The sequence below is a fragment of the Neodiprion lecontei genome, chromosome 4 (assembly GCF_021901455.1).
Source record: "Neodiprion lecontei isolate iyNeoLeco1 chromosome 4, iyNeoLeco1.1, whole genome shotgun sequence".
NCBI lineage: Eukaryota > Metazoa > Arthropoda > Insecta > Hymenoptera > Diprionidae > Neodiprion > Neodiprion lecontei.
The window spans coordinates 30,675,164-30,694,104 of record NC_060263.1 but is presented as its reverse complement, the minus strand read 5'-3'; the positions used below and the strand labels follow the sequence as shown (position 1 = coordinate 30,694,104).

Sequence of the window (18,941 nt, the reverse complement as noted above, 5' to 3'; positions counted from 1 at the left end):
GCACCGGGACACGTTTGTCATTAATCATCATTAAATCGGTATATAGAATATGTATCATAAACATTAGTAAACTTTTGTGCTATCATTATCGCGTCGTTTTATCTGTAAAGCTGATATTTTACAATGGTAATAGGCCAAAATACCGGATCCTTTTGATGAGATTGTAATAAAGATTTCTACATTTCTTACCGCATATAAACACATGGTCATTCGTTTCGAGATAATCAAATCAATTTTCAATGTTCGATCTGTTTCGTTACACATCGAAATTACGTGACCGTAAATTTATACGAGCGTCGGAAAAATTCACATCGACGCTTGATCATTTTTCACAAAAGAATTCTTTTATGTTAATGTAATGTTCTAAAGAGAAAATATATAATAGATACATGCTAGTTAATGCGTTAAAAATTTTTCTCCGTTTATACTCATGTGCATCGCTTTATTCCTCATTTCCCGCAACTTTGCATTGCAACACTGACCCCGATAATATTCGTCTAAGAATTTTACCTCAAATTATAAAATCATCATCTGCATTAAAAAATTACCAGCCAAAATGTGATCGAAATTTTTTTTTTTTTTAAATTTTACGCGAATAATTAAAATTTGGAATCAGTTTTTACATAGTTGCAATAAGAGGGAAAGTTTTTTAAAGTAGTGAATTTATAGTCATGTTTTACCTTCATTGAGGTGAAGAAATCCTGGTGTTTGTAACTCTTTTTACCAAAACTTATATGCCAAAGAATTGTGCGTTTTTATTTGAAGGAATGCAAGCTCGACGAAGACATACAGCGCCATCTCCATTAATAAAAGCTCAGCATGGAGTTACGACGAGAATAAAAAGCACTCGACAGTATAGCCGATACGGCAGAATATTGCAGAAAGAGTTAAAGTTTGGTACATAAAGTCACGCCTAGAAAGTGGGAAGCTGTCGGAAGCGTCGTCTGCATCCTAACCTCGTCACGTCAAGATGTCACTGTGTTTTATTCGACATAAAGTATCGCATCAGCCCCCGATATACCCGACAATATTACGATAGAACAGAGAAATTCGCATGAGAGGGTGAAATTTTGGTCGGCAAATTTTTGTCAATAGTTTATACAAAAATACCCTTGGTCAATCGAACATGTGGGTGTTTGGTTATGGTTCGTTAATTTGGAAGGCGGATTTTCCCTACGAGAGAAAATTGGTCGGACACATCAAAGGCTATGTGAGAAGATTTTATCAGAAAAGCACGGACCACCGAGGCACATCGATCAGGGTGGGTGCAAACAGCATTTCAACTCATCTGTCGCTTCCCGATTGATTCATACTTATGTCTACTTTCTGCACCCTTTAGCCAGGACGAGTGGTCACCCTTCTGTCATCAACGAATCCGCAGGACGAGGTTTGGGGTCTTGCGTACAAAATCGCCAACGAAAACATCGACCATGTCGTAAATCACCTGGATTTCAGGGAGAAAGGAGGATATGAGAGAAAAACTGTTCTCTTCTACCCTGCTAGCCCTCCCCGAACCATTGATCCGTCCTCCTTGAATACCAGCTTCTCCTCTAGCAGTAGTTTGACCAAAAATCCAAAAATCCCAGTGTCGCCTACTCCCTCGGAGGAGACGCCGTTTCAACTCACTATTTACATCGGAGGCGAGGACAACCCGAATTTCGCTGGAGCTGAGGACATGGACACAATAGCTAAACATATTTTGGTCGCTCATGGTCCAAGTGGAGCTAATGTAGAATATTTGTACAAATTAGCCAATGCAATGAGAACCGTCGCTCCGGGAGTCAATGACCAACATTTGTTTAGTCTTGAAGCTCGAGTTAGAAAGTTAGAGGAAGAGAAAGAAGCTGAAGTGTTATCGACATATCAAGAGTCCTGCAACTGTAGAGATTGAAATGAGAAAATTTGTTCGGGTAAAGCATATCTTTGGACAATTTGACAAAATGTAGCAACAATTTCAATTCTATTACATGTAAACTTCATATTGAAGCTCGTATGTATCATTGAGATTTCTAGTTTCATACTTGTTGTATCTTTGAAATGATCTGTAATTTCTTCTACTGTTTCTGTTTGCATATACCCTTACAGATAAATCGATAAAAATTTATATCTCAAAGACGATAAGAAGTGTGTTATTTCCATCATGTGTAGTGATGTAAATTATTCAAAATTCAAATTCATCACTTGAGAACGAAATTCAAATTAATGTAAATTCATTAGTTTCATTGCAGTAGATTCTCACGTATCTTTGCCATCGGCGTTGAAATCTACGTAACACAAAAAAATGACTGTACCGATTGTCGGTCTCACATGGACAATTTACCGTCTCGTAAAGTTGTGTTTGCTCGGATATAATAAGTGGATTAAAATGTGTACACACCTTGACATGTCGAGCGGCATACAGAGACAAAGCATGACAGCAACCCGAATACCAACTATATATACGAGATTCGAGCTCTCTGTAGTTCATTTCGAATATAGACAGCACAGCGATGGGTCACTTCGCGTACGACAAAACGTCGCGTAATATGTATTATTCGGAGTATTTCGTACATCTGTGGTGCAGTGCTGCTGCAGTATACCATCGTTGGCTAAAAAAATCACGGAAGCTTACCTAGCGATACTCTTGCGTATCCGAATTCTTTATTTATCCGCTCTCAGTGTTCACCACTTTCTCGGTAGCTTATATTAATCTGACTCGGCCGGTAAAGACGGTGTCACACCTCCCGTCGTACCGAACATGGTGCGGGAAGCATCGTGAACACTCGTATCGTGAAGCTCAGTGCGGGAACTCATTACGTCTGCGAGTGCTGCGACCTGTGGCAGCCGATGAAACTAAATTTTCGAGTGCGGTGTTCGGTAATCGGTGACTAGTGTGAGTGCAACCCACTGTTTACTGGACAGAATGTCAGCGGTGATGAATTTGTTTGGTTTATTTAAAGTGGATTGGATAAAATCTTGAATGACTGGGAAGCTCGTCATTGCCGATATCGCTAAAGTGTATTGAAGTTCGACCGCTGCTTTGCATATCATTGACTGCAGGTGAGTCTCTGCTATTTCATAGCTCTTGATATTTATGGAGCGAGGAAGAACCAGTTTCGCGATGCTATATATGGTCATATCCTGGATTAAAATTGGAGGGACTCCGTGATGTTCAAGCTATTAATCGTAAGCTTTTTTACACTCGTGCTATGTTCCGCCTGTCTGCAGTTCGTTCAACGCTGTTTCTAGGTTATTTCACCAACCTAACCTTACTTTTTCTATGATCTCTCACTTCGGTTTTATTCACAATTACTCAAATGCAATTAACGGTTGCCTTTGCAAGCAAAGAACAAATCCACGATTTAAGTAATCTTTCTCGTTAAACGATTATTCAGAATTTATGGTTAATGACTGTCATACATCAAAGTATTCTCCAAGTGCGCGATTATCTCTAAAGTTGCAGTGAATCAATGGTGTCAATCTATATTCTACTAGAATAAACACAGGAGTGTGTTTCGAAAGAAGTACTATAAATGTGTTTTATTAGTTTATTCTGAAGTTTATAGTCCTTTACTATCAAGGTTTGACAAAATTGCTGCAGCTTTTTGTCAATTTTGAATGTCGTCTAATACCAAACTGGCAACATTATTCGCCTTTTAAATGTACATGAGATAACGACTTTCATGAATTGACTGCTCTGTTCAACAAAACCACTTGTACTTCCAAGATGTGGTAAGCCACAAGCTGGATAAACATATCATCATTCCGTAGAGATAAAGCGGAGTGTCGGTTCCGCACTTCCACATATGTTACTTTCTGAAATTGCATGCAAATTTGCATCATAGTGCTTCACTCACATATTGGTGAATTCATGGATTGTTTGGTTTTTTATTGTACGTTATAATGGATTAACTCTAATTGGAACTCAGACATACCTTCCGAATTACAAAGTGAAGATGTTTATGATTTAACAGGATTGTAATATTCAATTGTTCAATTCATGTAGCATCAGGTATAGATGTCAGAGAATATTTTTCTGTTAACAAATAATTGAAATTATTTAAACGAGTTTTTATACTTTGATCGAATTCCTATATACACAAGATGTAAGCAAGTAATTGACAGCACATTGCAATATTAAAAAAATTATAAATTTCAAAACAAACAATAATTCGCCGCCCTTCGAGTTAGAGTTTTCTCTGAATTTGTTGAAATGGGAGAAAAAACGCATCTCATTCTGCAAACAGGCAACACAGAGTGTACTACTTTTTGAAAACAGACGTAATAAGTCAATGCTTTGCAGTTGCTGTTATCTTAATCAATAAAAATTGGCAGTTTCCTGTTATGATAAAAACAACAACAAAGACAGTATGTTTGTTATCTATACTATGTATAGCATTGAAAATGCGTGCGTCAACTCAATTAGTGAGTTAGAAATAAGTCCAGTTGAGTTGAAAATAGCAATGCGTTGTGGGTTGCCTATTTGCGAGTCAACAGGCGTTTTTTTCGATGCTGTTTGCTAATTTGAGAATGTACAGGCGTGTAGGTCAAAATCGTCCCAGGTCTATGAAAGTTATACGAATTGTTCTCAATTTTATCTTGAACGTCTTTGTAAAGTTTGGAAGCGATTGTCGAACTATACCAGAGTTATTTTACTCCAAATTGTTTGTGATTTTACATCGATTCTTATGGGAAACTGTCAGGCTCAATATAAAATCATGAAAAATTTTAAGTAAAATAACTCCGGTATGGTTCAGTCAATTTCTTTCAAATTTTACACTGGTGTTTAAAATAAAAGTGAGAACAATTTGAATAACTTTCATTGACCTGGCAGGGTTTTGACCCACACGCCTGTATATTTAAAAAAAAGAGTTTAAGGAATGTAGGCCCCGGCTAGCCTTGACCGTATGAACTGTCTAATTGTTGCAATGCGTTCAATCATGTTTAAAGTGAATTCTCAACCGTTGAATGCAGCTATGAACTAGAAACATTGAGTTACTTCAAATATTGACGTTTTCAGGGACGCCGAAAATTCATTAGTATTTAAACAACATTCTTAAATTTTCATCCTCCCTTGAACTTTCATTCCTTGCAGTGGCTACATTTTGTGTGGTATTAAATATTTTACACGTTCTTCCGAAACTTCAGCTTCATACTTGACATCGACATATTGCCTTCGTCAGAATATCTAGTTAGATCAGTTATTCTAGGCTGTAGGGCGCAGATAGTTCATCTTCAACTACGCGCCGGAATGCACTTATCGATTTACCTTTCGTGTGCATTCATAGACATTTATACATGTTCTCTCATAGGTACAATTTTTATAAAACCCTCGTCGATGTTAAAAAGTAGAAGTTTCTGTTCAATTTATGGCTTTTGCATCCAGATAGGAAACAGTTGCATTTTATATGTTCGATTCGTGTAGGTTACAGGTTTTAAATGCAGGAAACATTGCAACTTTGTTACATCGAGTTTTGATTGAATAAAATCGCGATCAAATTTTCCTCAACATATCGTTTTATCTTCTGTGTAATAATGTTATCTAGTATACATTGGACTTAGGCTCGTGCAGAAACGCCGCTTTTCAATTGTAGCTATTCAGCCGTTGACACAAAAAAGTATAAGACTCTTAGTCGCACTAAGCAGTTTCTCGTATTTGATGCGTTTCAATGTTTGTGGATTATCATGCCAATTTCATAATTCACATCCTTCAGGCACGTCTTACTGTTTTCAGCGGATATTCGACGTATAAACGACGCGCTCTAATTTAAATTAACTCGTAAATACTGACCTGCCATACCTGTAAAATATGAAGTCCGTCTTGGGTGGAATATGGGTGGTGGACGACACGTGACGCAGAAGACTGGCTCAATTGTTTTTAATAATCAGTGGTCGTTTTCTCCTGAATAAATAATTCTCGATTCTTATTCCGTTCAAAATATTCGAGGAATGAGCGAACTTATTGTTATTTCGTTTCCTAGAAAATATTTCAGCATGTTCGCGAAGATCGAATCCTCTTTTAAGCGCGTAAATTCATTTGTAACCTTGAGATTATCGATATAAAAATATTTAGTTGTTAATAATAAAATAGTAGCAACGTAATTGAGAGAGTGATATTCAAGGCCTCGCCAATCCCAAACTTCGATAACGTCCACAGTAAATTCCTCGTATAGTAGAATTTCGGGAGTTGCTGGGGCTTAATCGCTTCTTCGCTAAATCAATCGTGTAACTCGCTAACGCCACCTTTTAATTTAGCGCTACACGGAAAACTTTCCCAACACCTATCGTGCCTTTCGTGAAATATAAGTGTTATATATTGTCGAGTTTACTTTACATTTTACGGTGTGCTGTAAAGACTAAGTTGTCATCCCTCACAGGTGAGCCCTAAGGTGTCGTTCTCGCGCCAACTTTTGATCATATCTCACACGATTGATTTGTATCGCGTTTCTAGAATTAAAAAGAAACAAAATAAATGCATTACGATAGTCAATTTAGCGGTTATTTTAATAGCCAAGTGTCATGCCGGTATTTATTATACCTACCAGACAAAAATAATAAAATTCCGTAACGTGTGTAAATATTTGACTTCCTGATTACATATCTACAAGATGTTAAGATTTAGTGCATATTTTAATTTACTTCTTCGGCAAATTATATACAGACATCAGACAAAATATCATGCGAACGAAATGATAATTGATGTACCGTTAAATTGAGCATTAATAACCTCTTTTTACAACTATAATTACCCAACGTGTAAATTAGCACCTTGCGGTGCCTGGTGTGAAAAGTCGAGCCGTGTGATACGTCTTCATATTTTATTACTCGTTTTCTTGGACTTCTTGACTTACGTCTAACTTTGAGAGTCGACGAATTTCTCATGTCTTTTTTTTTGAGACCACCGTTATGAATTATTATCCATTTACAATCGGTTGCAAGTGGCTCGGTCCAAAGTGTAATCATTGAATTTAATTATAACGAATGTATTCGAACGGTGTATGTGGCAGTAGAAATTCAGAGACCGAAGGAAAATACCCCGTCTGCAATATCGTCCTCCCTCGAACAATATGTTATATACTATATGGCATTATATATGTATAGTATCGAAAGTAAAGCAAGGTATAAAAAATAAAATAAAATAACAGAACGAAAAAATCTTTTCCGTTACATCTGGCGCCGTTGGTCCTAGGGGGACAATGTTCTAGCCAATCGGGTCTAGCAGTCGATTGAACTCGATTGTGTTGACCGGTCAAAATTACTTCGCGTTTTTTACCACCCGCTTCGCCGTCGCTCGCCTCTTTTCTCGCTGTAATCTCGTTCTCTACGATATTTTTCTTTTTTCCACAACTGTATAACGAGTTTACTTCTCTCATTTGCGGTTTCGTCACCACGTACAACTGATCTTGCAAATTGCTGCTATCCTCGCTCTGTTTTCTTTTGCCAAATTATTCTCAGTTGCGACGTCTCACATCGCAATTCCAAACGGAACCGTATCACATCGGTCTTACAAATCGGACAGAGAAAAAATCGACGCGACATTTTATATAGTCGTGAAGTTACGACCCGGATCGCTGTATATACTACGGTATGTTACACTTTTACGTATCCGTCCCTCATTCCCCGATCGGCTCATATTTTTGGCAAAACGGAATGCCGGCAGGGCGATTGAAAGTAAGCGTGTATCTACCCTTTTTCGCCTTGCGAAACGCCGACGGGGCTCTTTTCTCTCGTCCTCGCTCTCTGTCCCTTGACTTGAAATTTCCGTCACGTTTCACCCCCATGGATTCATGATTTTGTTGTTTTGTTTTTCTGTTTTATTCTTTTCCTTTGACGGAACTTGCAGAATTTGTGGCATCAAAAGCACGCGAACCGCGGTTTCAGGTACTCAAATTCATTATACGAACTTGAAGTTGGGTGATTTTTTTTCGCATGTATGTTCATGGCATAATTCCCTGTTTTCAAGCAACAGTAAATATTAGTCAACTTATAACTAATTATAGAACCACGAATGGCTCGGGATTCCGTTATAGATTTATAAATTGAGGGCACTGGTTACAAGCACAATTCTAAAGTTGAAAACGGTCCTATGTATAACCATCGTATAGCAGAGGAGCCATGGATCGATCCCGCATCCAAATCTGCTGACATTTTGATCTTGAAGTATGTACATTTTGTCCCGTCGTCGTCGAGTCCTGTAGTAGACGAATCTTCATGAATTATACATTTTCTTCGACCCATCGCGAACATTTATTGTATCGTCGGTGTGCGCAATATTTTTTGGAACAATCAGAATCCGGGGAAACTGTACGCTTGTAAGTTGTACTCGCGCGTGCAAACTTTAAGTTCGTATCTTGAATCGGATGACCAAAAAATGTGCAGACTGTCAAAACTTATTGCAAGCTCCTCGATATTGTGTCCAACTGAGATGCGTGTTGTCGACTTTGTCGTGACCCAGGCCGTGGGACGTAACTATTACATCAACGAGTCAATTATAAATCCAGGCAACCCGGAAAATGAAAAGCTTACCAGGCACGGTACAAGGAGTGAACGCAATGTGCAACGGGCTGTTCTGAAAGACGGAACGCAAAGATGCCTGCGTCACTCGAGTACTCGCATTGAAACTTCGGGGTTGCCTTGATGGGATATGTCGGAAGAATGAGACTACGTACGTACACTACCGAAATGTGGTAAATGCGCGAAAAATCTGTCCCGCGCGCAGAGGGCGCCACCGGCAATCGAAGCGATAAAATTAAAAATCGGAGCACTCGGCGCGAGGGAGCATTCCGAAATTATCACTCAGCGCGACAGGTCGCTAAGCGGGACTCGTAGCATCCGATACACCCAGTAACAACGCGTTAACGACGGATTTGTTAGAATTTACACGTATAAGATTATTTGAAAATTAAAAATTAGGCTAAATCAATATTAAAAATCTTTTATCAACTATGAGTAGTAGAGTGAAAATTTTAATTTATTTATAAAGATAACCACACATGAGCCGTCATTATGTTTAAAACTCATTCATTCATCCATTCCACAATTCATTCATTCCAGGTTTATATGGTTAAAAACAGTGTATATGGTTAAAACTGGTGGATATGCTTGAAATTATAAATTATTGTCAATAACGATTTTTCGTCGAGGCACTATATTTTCTGATGTCACTTTTAATGTTCTTCGTTTTATATCGTCTCTCTTTTTAAATTTGGGCTTGGGTTTGGAGTGTTTAATTTTTAATTTAATAGGTATGTCCTCGTAGTTTAGATTTCCTTTATTATTTTTAAATGGTCGATTTTGGATCGATTACGAGTTCTTTTCATCCGCACCTCCTTCCTCCTGGAGAGACGTAGACCAAGCCTCTTAATTTCAAATTTGTGACCAGGTTCCCCACTCCCTGGGTCTAACCTAATCCACTCGTGCCGTGTTCATTGCGCGGTTATATTTGAATCATTACACACGTATATTCGATATCGATATTGAATAGATTGACACTCGTAGCAAAGCAAAAGCTAAACGATCATAATAATAGTAATATAAAAATACTGATCATTGATCGAAGTAGCTTGATTGAGATGGAAACATAATCGTGATTCACTCATCGTCAGTTCAGCAGGTTCAATGAGTTCGTAGGTCATACGGTAGGTCCGATAAGAGACGTTGATGCAATTAGATGAACACTATCGATCACGCTGTTAATCCAGATAAATCACCCGACGAATCAGGAGGGATCCGATATTTCAACTCCTTGAACTGTCGCGAGTAAGGGCTTTTTATCTTTGTGATGTAATCTTCGCCTCAACGCAAGGGTGTCGGTGCTATGCAGAACGGATCTCTCCGCTGAGAACTAGATCAACAACAAGAAAGATTCGATGGAATGAATAGATTATTGACATGTTCGCTACACTGATGTCAATGGTAGAAAACGCGACTTGCTTTTTTTGAAGTAACAATCGCAAAACGACCACATATTCAATTGCTGACAACAAATTCAGCGGAATCTGCGGAACGTCCCTTCGCCAGGTTCCCTTTATCAGCCTGAGAGGATCCGTTCCCGCTGCTTTGTCAGGAGGATCATCCAGCCGCCAGAAAATTCCCGGTACCTTCGTCCGAGTCCCGCAGATGGATCATTGCCTTGGCCTGAAAGAAGTATGGAAAGAAAATTGGTTGTCTACGATTCCTGGTAACTATAAGGTATCTGAAAAAACGCGAATCGTCTTTCTGCCTCTGATGTCAGTGTTGCGAGCTTTTCGATAATATTATCATTTGTGCACATGTATCTTCGTGCGATGTTTCTCTTTTACTAACGAACCGTTTTCATCCACCTGCTACTGAAGATGAAGTGCACCACCATTTTGCTCTTTCAACAATTTGTTTAATTCTGAAATTGAATTCTCGACGACAGCTCTGCGACGCTTGTTAGTTTTGACAGTTCGCGTTCGAAATGGACTCGACCGAATTGGCGAGCTTGCAGTTAATAACGGACAGAGTAAAAACTGTTGACGCAAATTCGTTCCCAGTTGATAAAATGAATTTAAATAACATTCTCAGCGCACGAGCACCTGTCGGTACGTGTAGTACGTTTAGTTCAAGTACGAACAATAATTGAAGTTGAATTAAGTACCGCGTGTATTATACCTGTGTCATATTTACCTACTCCGTATTACATCCGGACAATTGAAAAATTAGCAAATTGGTCAGTCTCGCGTTGCTTCCCTGCGAGAGAAAACCGTGCTCAACCTAAAGCGTTGCGTTCTATTGTATCGTGGCGTGTCGTCGAGCGATCGAAGTGAGGCAATATCGGCTCAAAGCTGCACCGGGGGAAGAAAATGGGGAACGTGGAACGTAGGAGAGTACAAAAGTTCGTATTATAGTGGATTGAGAACCGGGGTGAATCACCGTCTGAAATACGAGGAGATGCTGAACCTATAACAGGCATCGGTCGTCGTCCGTCCGTCCGGACATGCGCAAGCGTCGCGACGGCTGGCATGCTGCGTCGACGTCTAACGTACGTCAGTGTTGACTGTTTTCCCTGATCTGACATCCGCAGTCCGCGTGGTTCCTCTCATCGCGCCGCGTTCTCCGAGACGTTCTGTGATTCTGTGCCTGGAGATTGGCGTTAAAGGTTTTTTTTTTTCTTGCCAAGTGGCGGGGCTTTCGAAATACACGCGGTTTACTGACCCAGACGACGTCGGCCGGTGCGGACCAATCAGCTCTCGGCATCACGAATACTCGTTAATTTCACCGCGTTAAACGAGCTGACCCTCCGTACTGTACTTGTGCCCTCCCCCCCCCCTCCCCCCCATTTTCCCCCCTTTTCATTAATCGACCTGCGTGTCTGATCGACGTTCTCGACTTCCTGTTTTCATTTTCAACGTGATATGCGGCCTCCTTCGGGATACACGTTGATTTATTAGAAGATAGAGAAAAAATAACGCAGCAATGAACGCATCTCTGAGCCTAAGTCTTCAAAGATTCCGGAGGTGAGAGTTCTTCCGAATATTTTGATGTTATAGATATGCAAATAGTAACTGCTGCTTTTGATTTCTCGTTATGATTTTCGGGTTTCGTGCAAGACGACGATCAATTGTCTTGAAAATTGGTTGACATTCATTGTTCTGATTCTTTGTTTTCGATTGTTATGTACGAATTGGTCAGTCGTTCAGGATTTTTCGATTACGAATTCAGAGGATGTGCAAAAAACTTGGTTGAAATATTTCATTCCACATATCTGCTGTGTTTTAAATATTTAACTTATACAGTTCGCGGGAGCTTGGCTGAAATTGAAATCCGAGCGTATAATACATTAATTTCTGTTTAAATTTTGTAAATAAAAATGTAATGGAATTATTGATGAAATCAATCTCTTAATAGTGTTTACACATTCAAATTTATTCTCACATTTTGGTTAAACCCATATTTTTTCATGATTGCGTGCAAATTATTGCCGCCTCACGAATCGCACGCCACATTTTTGTTGCTTATTATACCTTAAAGTCGAATTCGTATACCGCTATATTATAACTAGTTAAAAAAATCACGTAATTCGTACTTAATATCGTCGTGGCGTGTCTCCTCATCTCTTACTCGCGGCTAATACGCTCGTCTCTCCATCGTGGTAAACAGACATTAAAATCTGTACAGCCCGAGAAAGAACGGCTTGAGATTCATACGCTCAAGATTCGCACGCGAATTAGATAATTGGCGAAAATTTTATAGAAGCGATGTAGCCGTTCGGTTAGAGGTCAACACGTGCAATCGGAACCGGCAAACGTATCACAAAGAGGGGTGACATCTGGCCGTAATGATATATGATTCATCCATTTATATCGATTCACTGGTCCAATGTTGTCGCGGTGGATCGGCTTGAGTGATTGCCTTGCATCTCTTCTACCACTAGAGCGAATTGCAGGCTGACTTGAATTTTGCACGCTACATGATGCACTTTCATCTGCGGAAGCATAAATTGTCAAATAGATCGCGACGAAGGAAGGGCTGGAGATGTAAGACAATAGTTACGCGGTTCATACGCCGAGGCTTTTAAGAAAATTTCACTCGAACCGACCCCTCATAATCCCTCGTACATCTGGAGACGCCATTTCGGCTGTTTGATTCACGCCATTCGTCTACGTTTCACCCCCTGAAATAACGATCTGGGGTTTCAGACTCGATGTTCACCCTTAGACGGAATAATTGTTCGGCGTTTAGATATTTCGTGACATTTTATGCGCCGTTATAACACGGATAGGTTATCGAGTTGTTGAAGGTCGAGGAAATTTGTTGCTCTTTCGAACGTATTAATTTGGCGCGAATTAATTTACACGAAACCGTGTATAGTTATGCGGTGTTTTCGCGTTAATTGGTTGCGGCACAACGTTCGCATTCCGTCGTTCATCCGCGCCTTTTTGAATGCGCATATTTACAGAGAGAATTATTACTGCCCGGGGTTAATTTGTTACGCTTAAATACGACGAAGAAATTTCTCAAACTTCGTGCGTCGAATACCTAATTTGTTATGTACGTTATCATCGAATAAACCATTCATCCGGTACCCATAAAATATGAATTATGTAACATTGGATTAGACTGTTTCGCGCGGTTTATATGGTAATTGCGGTGTATATTGATTTTAATTTGATGCCTAAAACATAATGATTACAGTCATCTTGATTAGGGCTTAGCGTTATTAAAACTCGAATTCTTGCTATGCAAATAAGATAGATACCGAGATTTATTGAATCTTTTAATTGGTTAGGCTCAAAAACATACACCTGACCATAATTAAAATATGTTTATTCGATAAAATTCCAATACATCGGTCGGAGTTATAATCCCACAACGGCTCTCGCTCCAACCTTATCCAACCTTTCATATTCCCATAGTTTTCTTTTTCACCAGTCGCATTAAAAGAGTCTCAAACTGTACACGTAAACCGTTCAACTCGGGACCAGTCCGACAATTTCGCGCATAGTGCTAGAAATACATTATTATACCCAAGGTTGCTCCGACGATTATCTGAACGCCGGAACAATCATTTCTTCAGTTTGCCATCGTTAACCTAGGTGTACGAAATTGGATTTAAATTATGTATGTTTGCCAATTTAAAGGAGAAAAATTGTATCATGATCGCTTGCAGAAGTAAGTTCGCGCCATAAAAGGTGGTTCAGGTTCAGCCTTTCCGACGAGTTATCCTATGAATCATGATTTTCACATTATTTTCATACGAAACTATGTGCAAATTAATTCTTATTCTTCTTATGTCTGATTTTCTCTCGATTCGTGGAATGACCAGTTGTCATGATCATTCTGAAAGCAAGCTGCAAAAACGAGTGAGGTCACGCTCTAGTTAATGTACCATCCTAGTCCATGCGTGTATAGCTCGGTACGAGATATGTTACGCATTAAACTCCGAGTGTCAGGCCAGAACGACGTTCGCGGGCTTCTGTGACTATCCTTCACTCCATTCAGAAGTGAGTCATAAAACGGCTATATAAGCTGACGAATAAGGCTCATCCGTTTCCTCTATCGAGCTTAAACCCACGTGAAACTCGCTGCAGCCGTTTTTAAACTTGCTGTTCAATTTCATTTGCTCGAAATATTAAACTTCAATCCTTGTCAATTATTTTCAACCCTGACGCCGCACGACCTGGTGCACCACCCGGGTCGCTGGAAACCCCGCTTGATTCAAATAACTTAAAAAAATTCTGCGATACTCGTTAACTGTTATATTTCAGAGAAAATTAGTTGTTTTTAGCAAAGTGATACTTTGAATATGAAGAAACAAAAATTCATAAAATAACAAAATATTGGAAAATGGATTATAAGGTATTTATTTGAGTAAGTGAAGTTGTAATGATATTTCAATATTAATTTTGGATTACATAAGATTATTTTGGGTGTGTTTTATATGGAATTTACGACGAAGATGACACGGGGTCATTTTTATTCCGGTGTGCAGCGTAAGGGTTAAATCAGAATACACATTGCATCACCCTGTTAATTGACTGCGACAGATTGCATAACATTGTAATTTCAAAAGAGCAGATTAATAGCGGCGTGCGTCGATCCGTGAATTGAAACCTTATAAAATTACCAACCATGACGTGTCATTGGCCGCGATTTTCTCATATAATCTCATCAACTTCGCCGGGTTTTCGGCTTCTGATCTTTCTTTGAAATGCACAATTTGCCTCTAAAAATACTGGCACGATGATACGGAACGTGAGAATTCTTTCACAGAGGTTTCTTCACCCTTTAATCATTGCGATGACGTATAGACGACTAACGAACTCTGCCAAGAATAAATATGCCTCTCGGTTGAGTTCAGAAAGTCGTCGAAGAATACAGAATACGTGTCTGTTGATACAGAGTATGCGTGTAATATAACTGGACTGAACCGAACGGACGAAGAACTAAAGTTGACGTGTCGACGTGTTGTGTTTGGAGAGTTAGATACGTCTCTTATACTTTTCTGCTGCTGTAACTACTTATCAGCTTGAATGCCAGCCTATCTTATTTTTATCACCTACATTCTACGGGCGGCATCCGAGCCACAAATATTTTCTGTCACTTCAAATCGTTCAATTAATTTATCACTCTGTAGTTACTCGTTGTTTCTTTTATTTGTTTGCGCAAAATCGTGGCTCACACTTACGTGTAATCGTCGTTTGGTTCGCTTCTGTGTGAAATCGGAGATTCCCGGTGTTCTTGTATTCAAAAGTCTTCACTTGTCAGATTTAAATCTGCGGTAATTGAAGTACGGGATGGTAAAAGAATAAATATATAAATAAAACAACGTACCCTTATTTTTTATGAGGATGAAGTTAGTAACGTTACTGATACGATCCGTATTTAGAAAAAAAATCGTTACTACGCACGTTTAGGAATATCTAAAATTTAGTAAACCGTGATAAACAAAACATACTTCTATTTTAAAAAGCCGATTCCTTGAGAGTTGTTCTAAAATTGCGCAATAATGACTTTTTCCCTAATGTTTCGTTATGTTAACACTACTCTAACTTCAGGCTCATTTTTTGCTGCCGTTCAAAAAAAATTTCGGTCCACTAATCGATCATTCATGCATCGCTTTAGATGACAGATACGTTTTATGATTATATTCGCTTGGACGTGTCCGGTCGGTATGTGTTTCAGCTAATGAAATACGCGTTATATTCAACTATTGACTGTCATACACGCATGGAAAATGAATGTCGTTGCGCTTAACCGTTGATCATTAACTCATTACGAGATCACTTATAATTGCCTCCCGTGAAACTTCGTTTGAACTCTCAATAATTTACATTCCGCTAGCAGTTATTTTTTCTCTTCAGTTTTTGCAATCCGTAATAATTGTCCGTAAAACTTCTAGTCAGCCAATCGAAAACCTGCACTGCGTCGAAGGCCATATGTAATAATTCCTTCAACGTTTCTTCTAAACTTCCACGCGCGTGCAGAGAATTGATCACTTTTCAATTATCTTATTCGCGTTGTTACCTCATTCTCAATTTGCCGATGCATTTATTAAATAATAATAAACATAATAACAATAATAAAAGGTAAAACATTCTTCTACAACATATTCTAAACTTGATTTTGTTCTACCCTATAATTATATTATTATCCTATTGAAATCTCCGTCAGCTGATTTACTCGACTTGATTATTTATTACAAATCTAGAGAATATTTCATATCACGAATGCGAATATCTTGTACTGTTTTAGAGAATTAATTCTGCTCTGGTGTTTTTTTTATTTATTTATTTTTTTTTTTTCAGTTAAACACTCCCCGAAAGATGAAAAAGTTTTTTCATCCAGTTTCCAAGCCCAATGTAATTGGCAGTGGCGTAGAATATATATGTATGTATATGTGTAGGTATATTCCGTGTAGGAAATGTCCGCGCGATTTACTTAATCGGCTTTGGTGAATTGATCGCGGTCAAAGCACTGCGGAATTCAAGGGGTTCTGAAATCAAATACGAAAATGAATTCCAAGTCAGTTGGAATTTAGCAATATCAATTTAATTTGTGTATACAAATAAATATTGTAAATTGTACTCCTTAGATCCGAAGCTGAAATAGAATTTAATCATTTTCTGTGAGCAGCGATTCCAAAACACGACGATCACATTGCACACATGGATATTATGTTGAGAACTGATTTAATTAGCAGCTTTTACGTAATGTAAGCAATATCCTCTCGCGTCTTGAGTTTCGTGGTTATATATGTAAATGCGTTGGTCATCTTGTTAATGTAGTTTATACTCTCGTTGCGAAGGAGTAACAACTCGCAAGTTTGAAACCCCGTAAGTGCAGGCGTTTTTCACCGGCGGCGGTTTGTAATTACATAGCTTGTGTATACCTAACCGTAACCCGCATAGCAGGTGTGTAAAACCGCAAAATATGAAGAAAAAAACGCAATGAATTAGAAAAGCAAGTACGGGACGATGTGCGTGCGCGATGCTGTTAGAAGAGCGGATAATTCACTTGTGCTCGTTTCGTTTGTATATTTTTTATTTTTTATTTGTCGCTCATTTTTTCGTCGGCACCTCGTTTCCTACTTTCGCTCATTCTCCAACACAAAACTGGAAAAACCGTCAGAACTTGTGTACCTTTGGTGAGAGTTTCACACTTGTTGGTATACGGCTCTGTATTTTAAGCATTGGAGAAGTCATCCATCTCCCACTCGACGTTACGTGCGCCAGATGCTACACGTGAGTTTCATCGAAGGGGGAAAAAACACTTTATCTGAAAATCTGTACATACTTACGATTTTACCCCCGTATCCATATAAGATTTACAATTCCATTGTATCGACGTTGGTATTGTAGATGCATCGCGAAACTTGCAAGCATCGGGAAGTTATAACGTTGCTTTGAGATAAGCCGAGGGAGGGAACTTTGGTGAAACTTCGTGTTCTTCTTTTCTTCGTCTGTTTTTCTAAATAACGGTTGAAACCCAACCAAATATTCAATTCGATCAAAGTTATGAAGCAGTTTTTCTTCTCGCACGATAATAAAGATAAAAACCACCAAAGTCTCGTGAATATGACGACGGCTTTGTTAGACTAGCTAAGGAAATTCAATTCCGTGGTCAAATTCTATTACAGAATAACAAGATCCTAAAAAAACATTATTACTTGTCAAGTACCTGGTTAAATGAAACCATTTTCATCCTACATCTGCCCCTATTTATTTGGGATCACGATGAATTAATAAAGCGGATCTCTATCTTGTTTCATTCAACTGTTATTTTGATCGATAATCAGTATTTGGTAATTGACAGTATCACCATTCCGTTGCTTTTTTAGCATCATACGAATCAATCCAATTTCAAAATCGTACTTCCGTCGTATCTTAATCTAACTTCAGATCGCGACAGTGACGTGAGTTTTGATATTTTTCACCTGGACTGTAAGGTCAGGATTAACCAACAAAATTAAGCTATTCAGTCAGTGAACATATGAACGTACTTTTTTAAATTTGAATCGGTGAAAATTCTCTGATTCCCAGTTATACGTATACCACTGGAAATAACCAGTGCATGTACACTGACGATTCAGTGATTTTTCACTGATTTCCAGTGAACTGCTTTTCTTCATTGGTATGCTTATAACTGATGATCAAATTTAGGGAGTAGATCGTGTTTCTTGAAATTATCGTTGTATGTACGGAGTTTGTATTACAGAAGCGAATTGTTCGTTACAAATTGATTTCAGAGTTTCGGGTTCAGTGCAGAAATTCAAGCGAGTTGCAAATATTTTAGGAAAATAAACAATCCGGAGAATTCCTTGAGAACTCCGCGCTGCTCTGAGATTGCTAACAAGTTGATGCGATAATTAATAATTGTACTTTGGCCGTTCCATCTTCTTTTATTGTTAATCAGCGTCTTCTATCTCGTATACCATAAACTTGAAACTGCAGAGTATTTTTCTTCAACAGATTGCGCGCTGTGTTATTATTTTAATTAACCACTTCTGTCCATCTCTGTACAGGTATATACAAAGCGTTGGCTTTGCTATATCACGCAGTTCTGAATCGTTCTTCTCGTCTTTCTTTAAATGAGCGTGTCGCTATTGCGATGCAAGAATCAGCTCTGTGTCGGGTAAAAGGGATTAAAAGTTTCTTGCTTTTTCCGTATGCGTGGGATGAAACCTTTGCTTTTGCTTTTGTTCTGAAGGCGAAAACGATGAGAACTAACTGCAGAGATAAAAAAAAACAAGAGAGTAGGGGCGGGGAGAGGGCAGGGGACGGAGAAAAAGATATTGGAACCCACGAAGAACTGAGAAGCCTGAGGCCGTCGAGAAAAGGGGATTCGTCGGGCGTGAAATATATTGACTCCTTCGGAAGTTTGGTCGACCGATGAGTTTCTCTGGTTCCCGGCGAATTGATTTGGCAAAGGTACGCGGAGCAGTCAGAGTATCCCGGGTGGGTTCTGTTTGTACTGGGAAAACTCGCCATTCACGGATC

At 38.9% G+C, this 18,941-nt stretch overlaps 2 protein-coding genes across 8 annotated transcripts in view; both read left to right on the top strand.

Moving 5' to 3' along the window:
• The first annotated feature begins 875 nt into the window (after window positions 1-875).
• Window positions 876-2,104, top strand: LOC107225481 (putative glutathione-specific gamma-glutamylcyclotransferase 2). The gene is made up of 2 exons (XM_015665968.2): window positions 876-1,261; window positions 1,340-2,104. The coding sequence occupies exons 1-2, from the start codon at window positions 1,127-1,129 to the stop codon at window positions 1,889-1,891; spliced, it is 687 nt and encodes a 228-aa protein (XP_015521454.1). The 5' UTR covers window positions 876-1,126; the 3' UTR covers window positions 1,892-2,104.
• Window positions 2,105-2,795: 691 nt separating this feature from the next.
• Window positions 2,796-18,941, top strand: part of LOC107225492 (HEAT repeat-containing protein 5B) — a 76,784-nt gene continuing 60,638 nt past the window's right edge. For 2 of the 7 annotated variants that reach the window (XM_046737433.1, XM_046737434.1), the window contains exon 1: window positions 2,796-3,039. Coding sequence is in view for 5 of the 7 variants with exons in the window: in XM_046737429.1 (XP_046593385.1) it covers window positions 11,419-11,459 (41 nt within the window). In the remaining 2 variants the exon portion in view is untranslated. Of the gene's footprint in view, window positions 3,040-11,077; window positions 11,460-18,941 lie in introns of those variants that run through there. The other 5 variants (XM_046737431.1, XM_046737427.1, XM_046737429.1 and 2 more) reach the window with 4 other exon arrangements.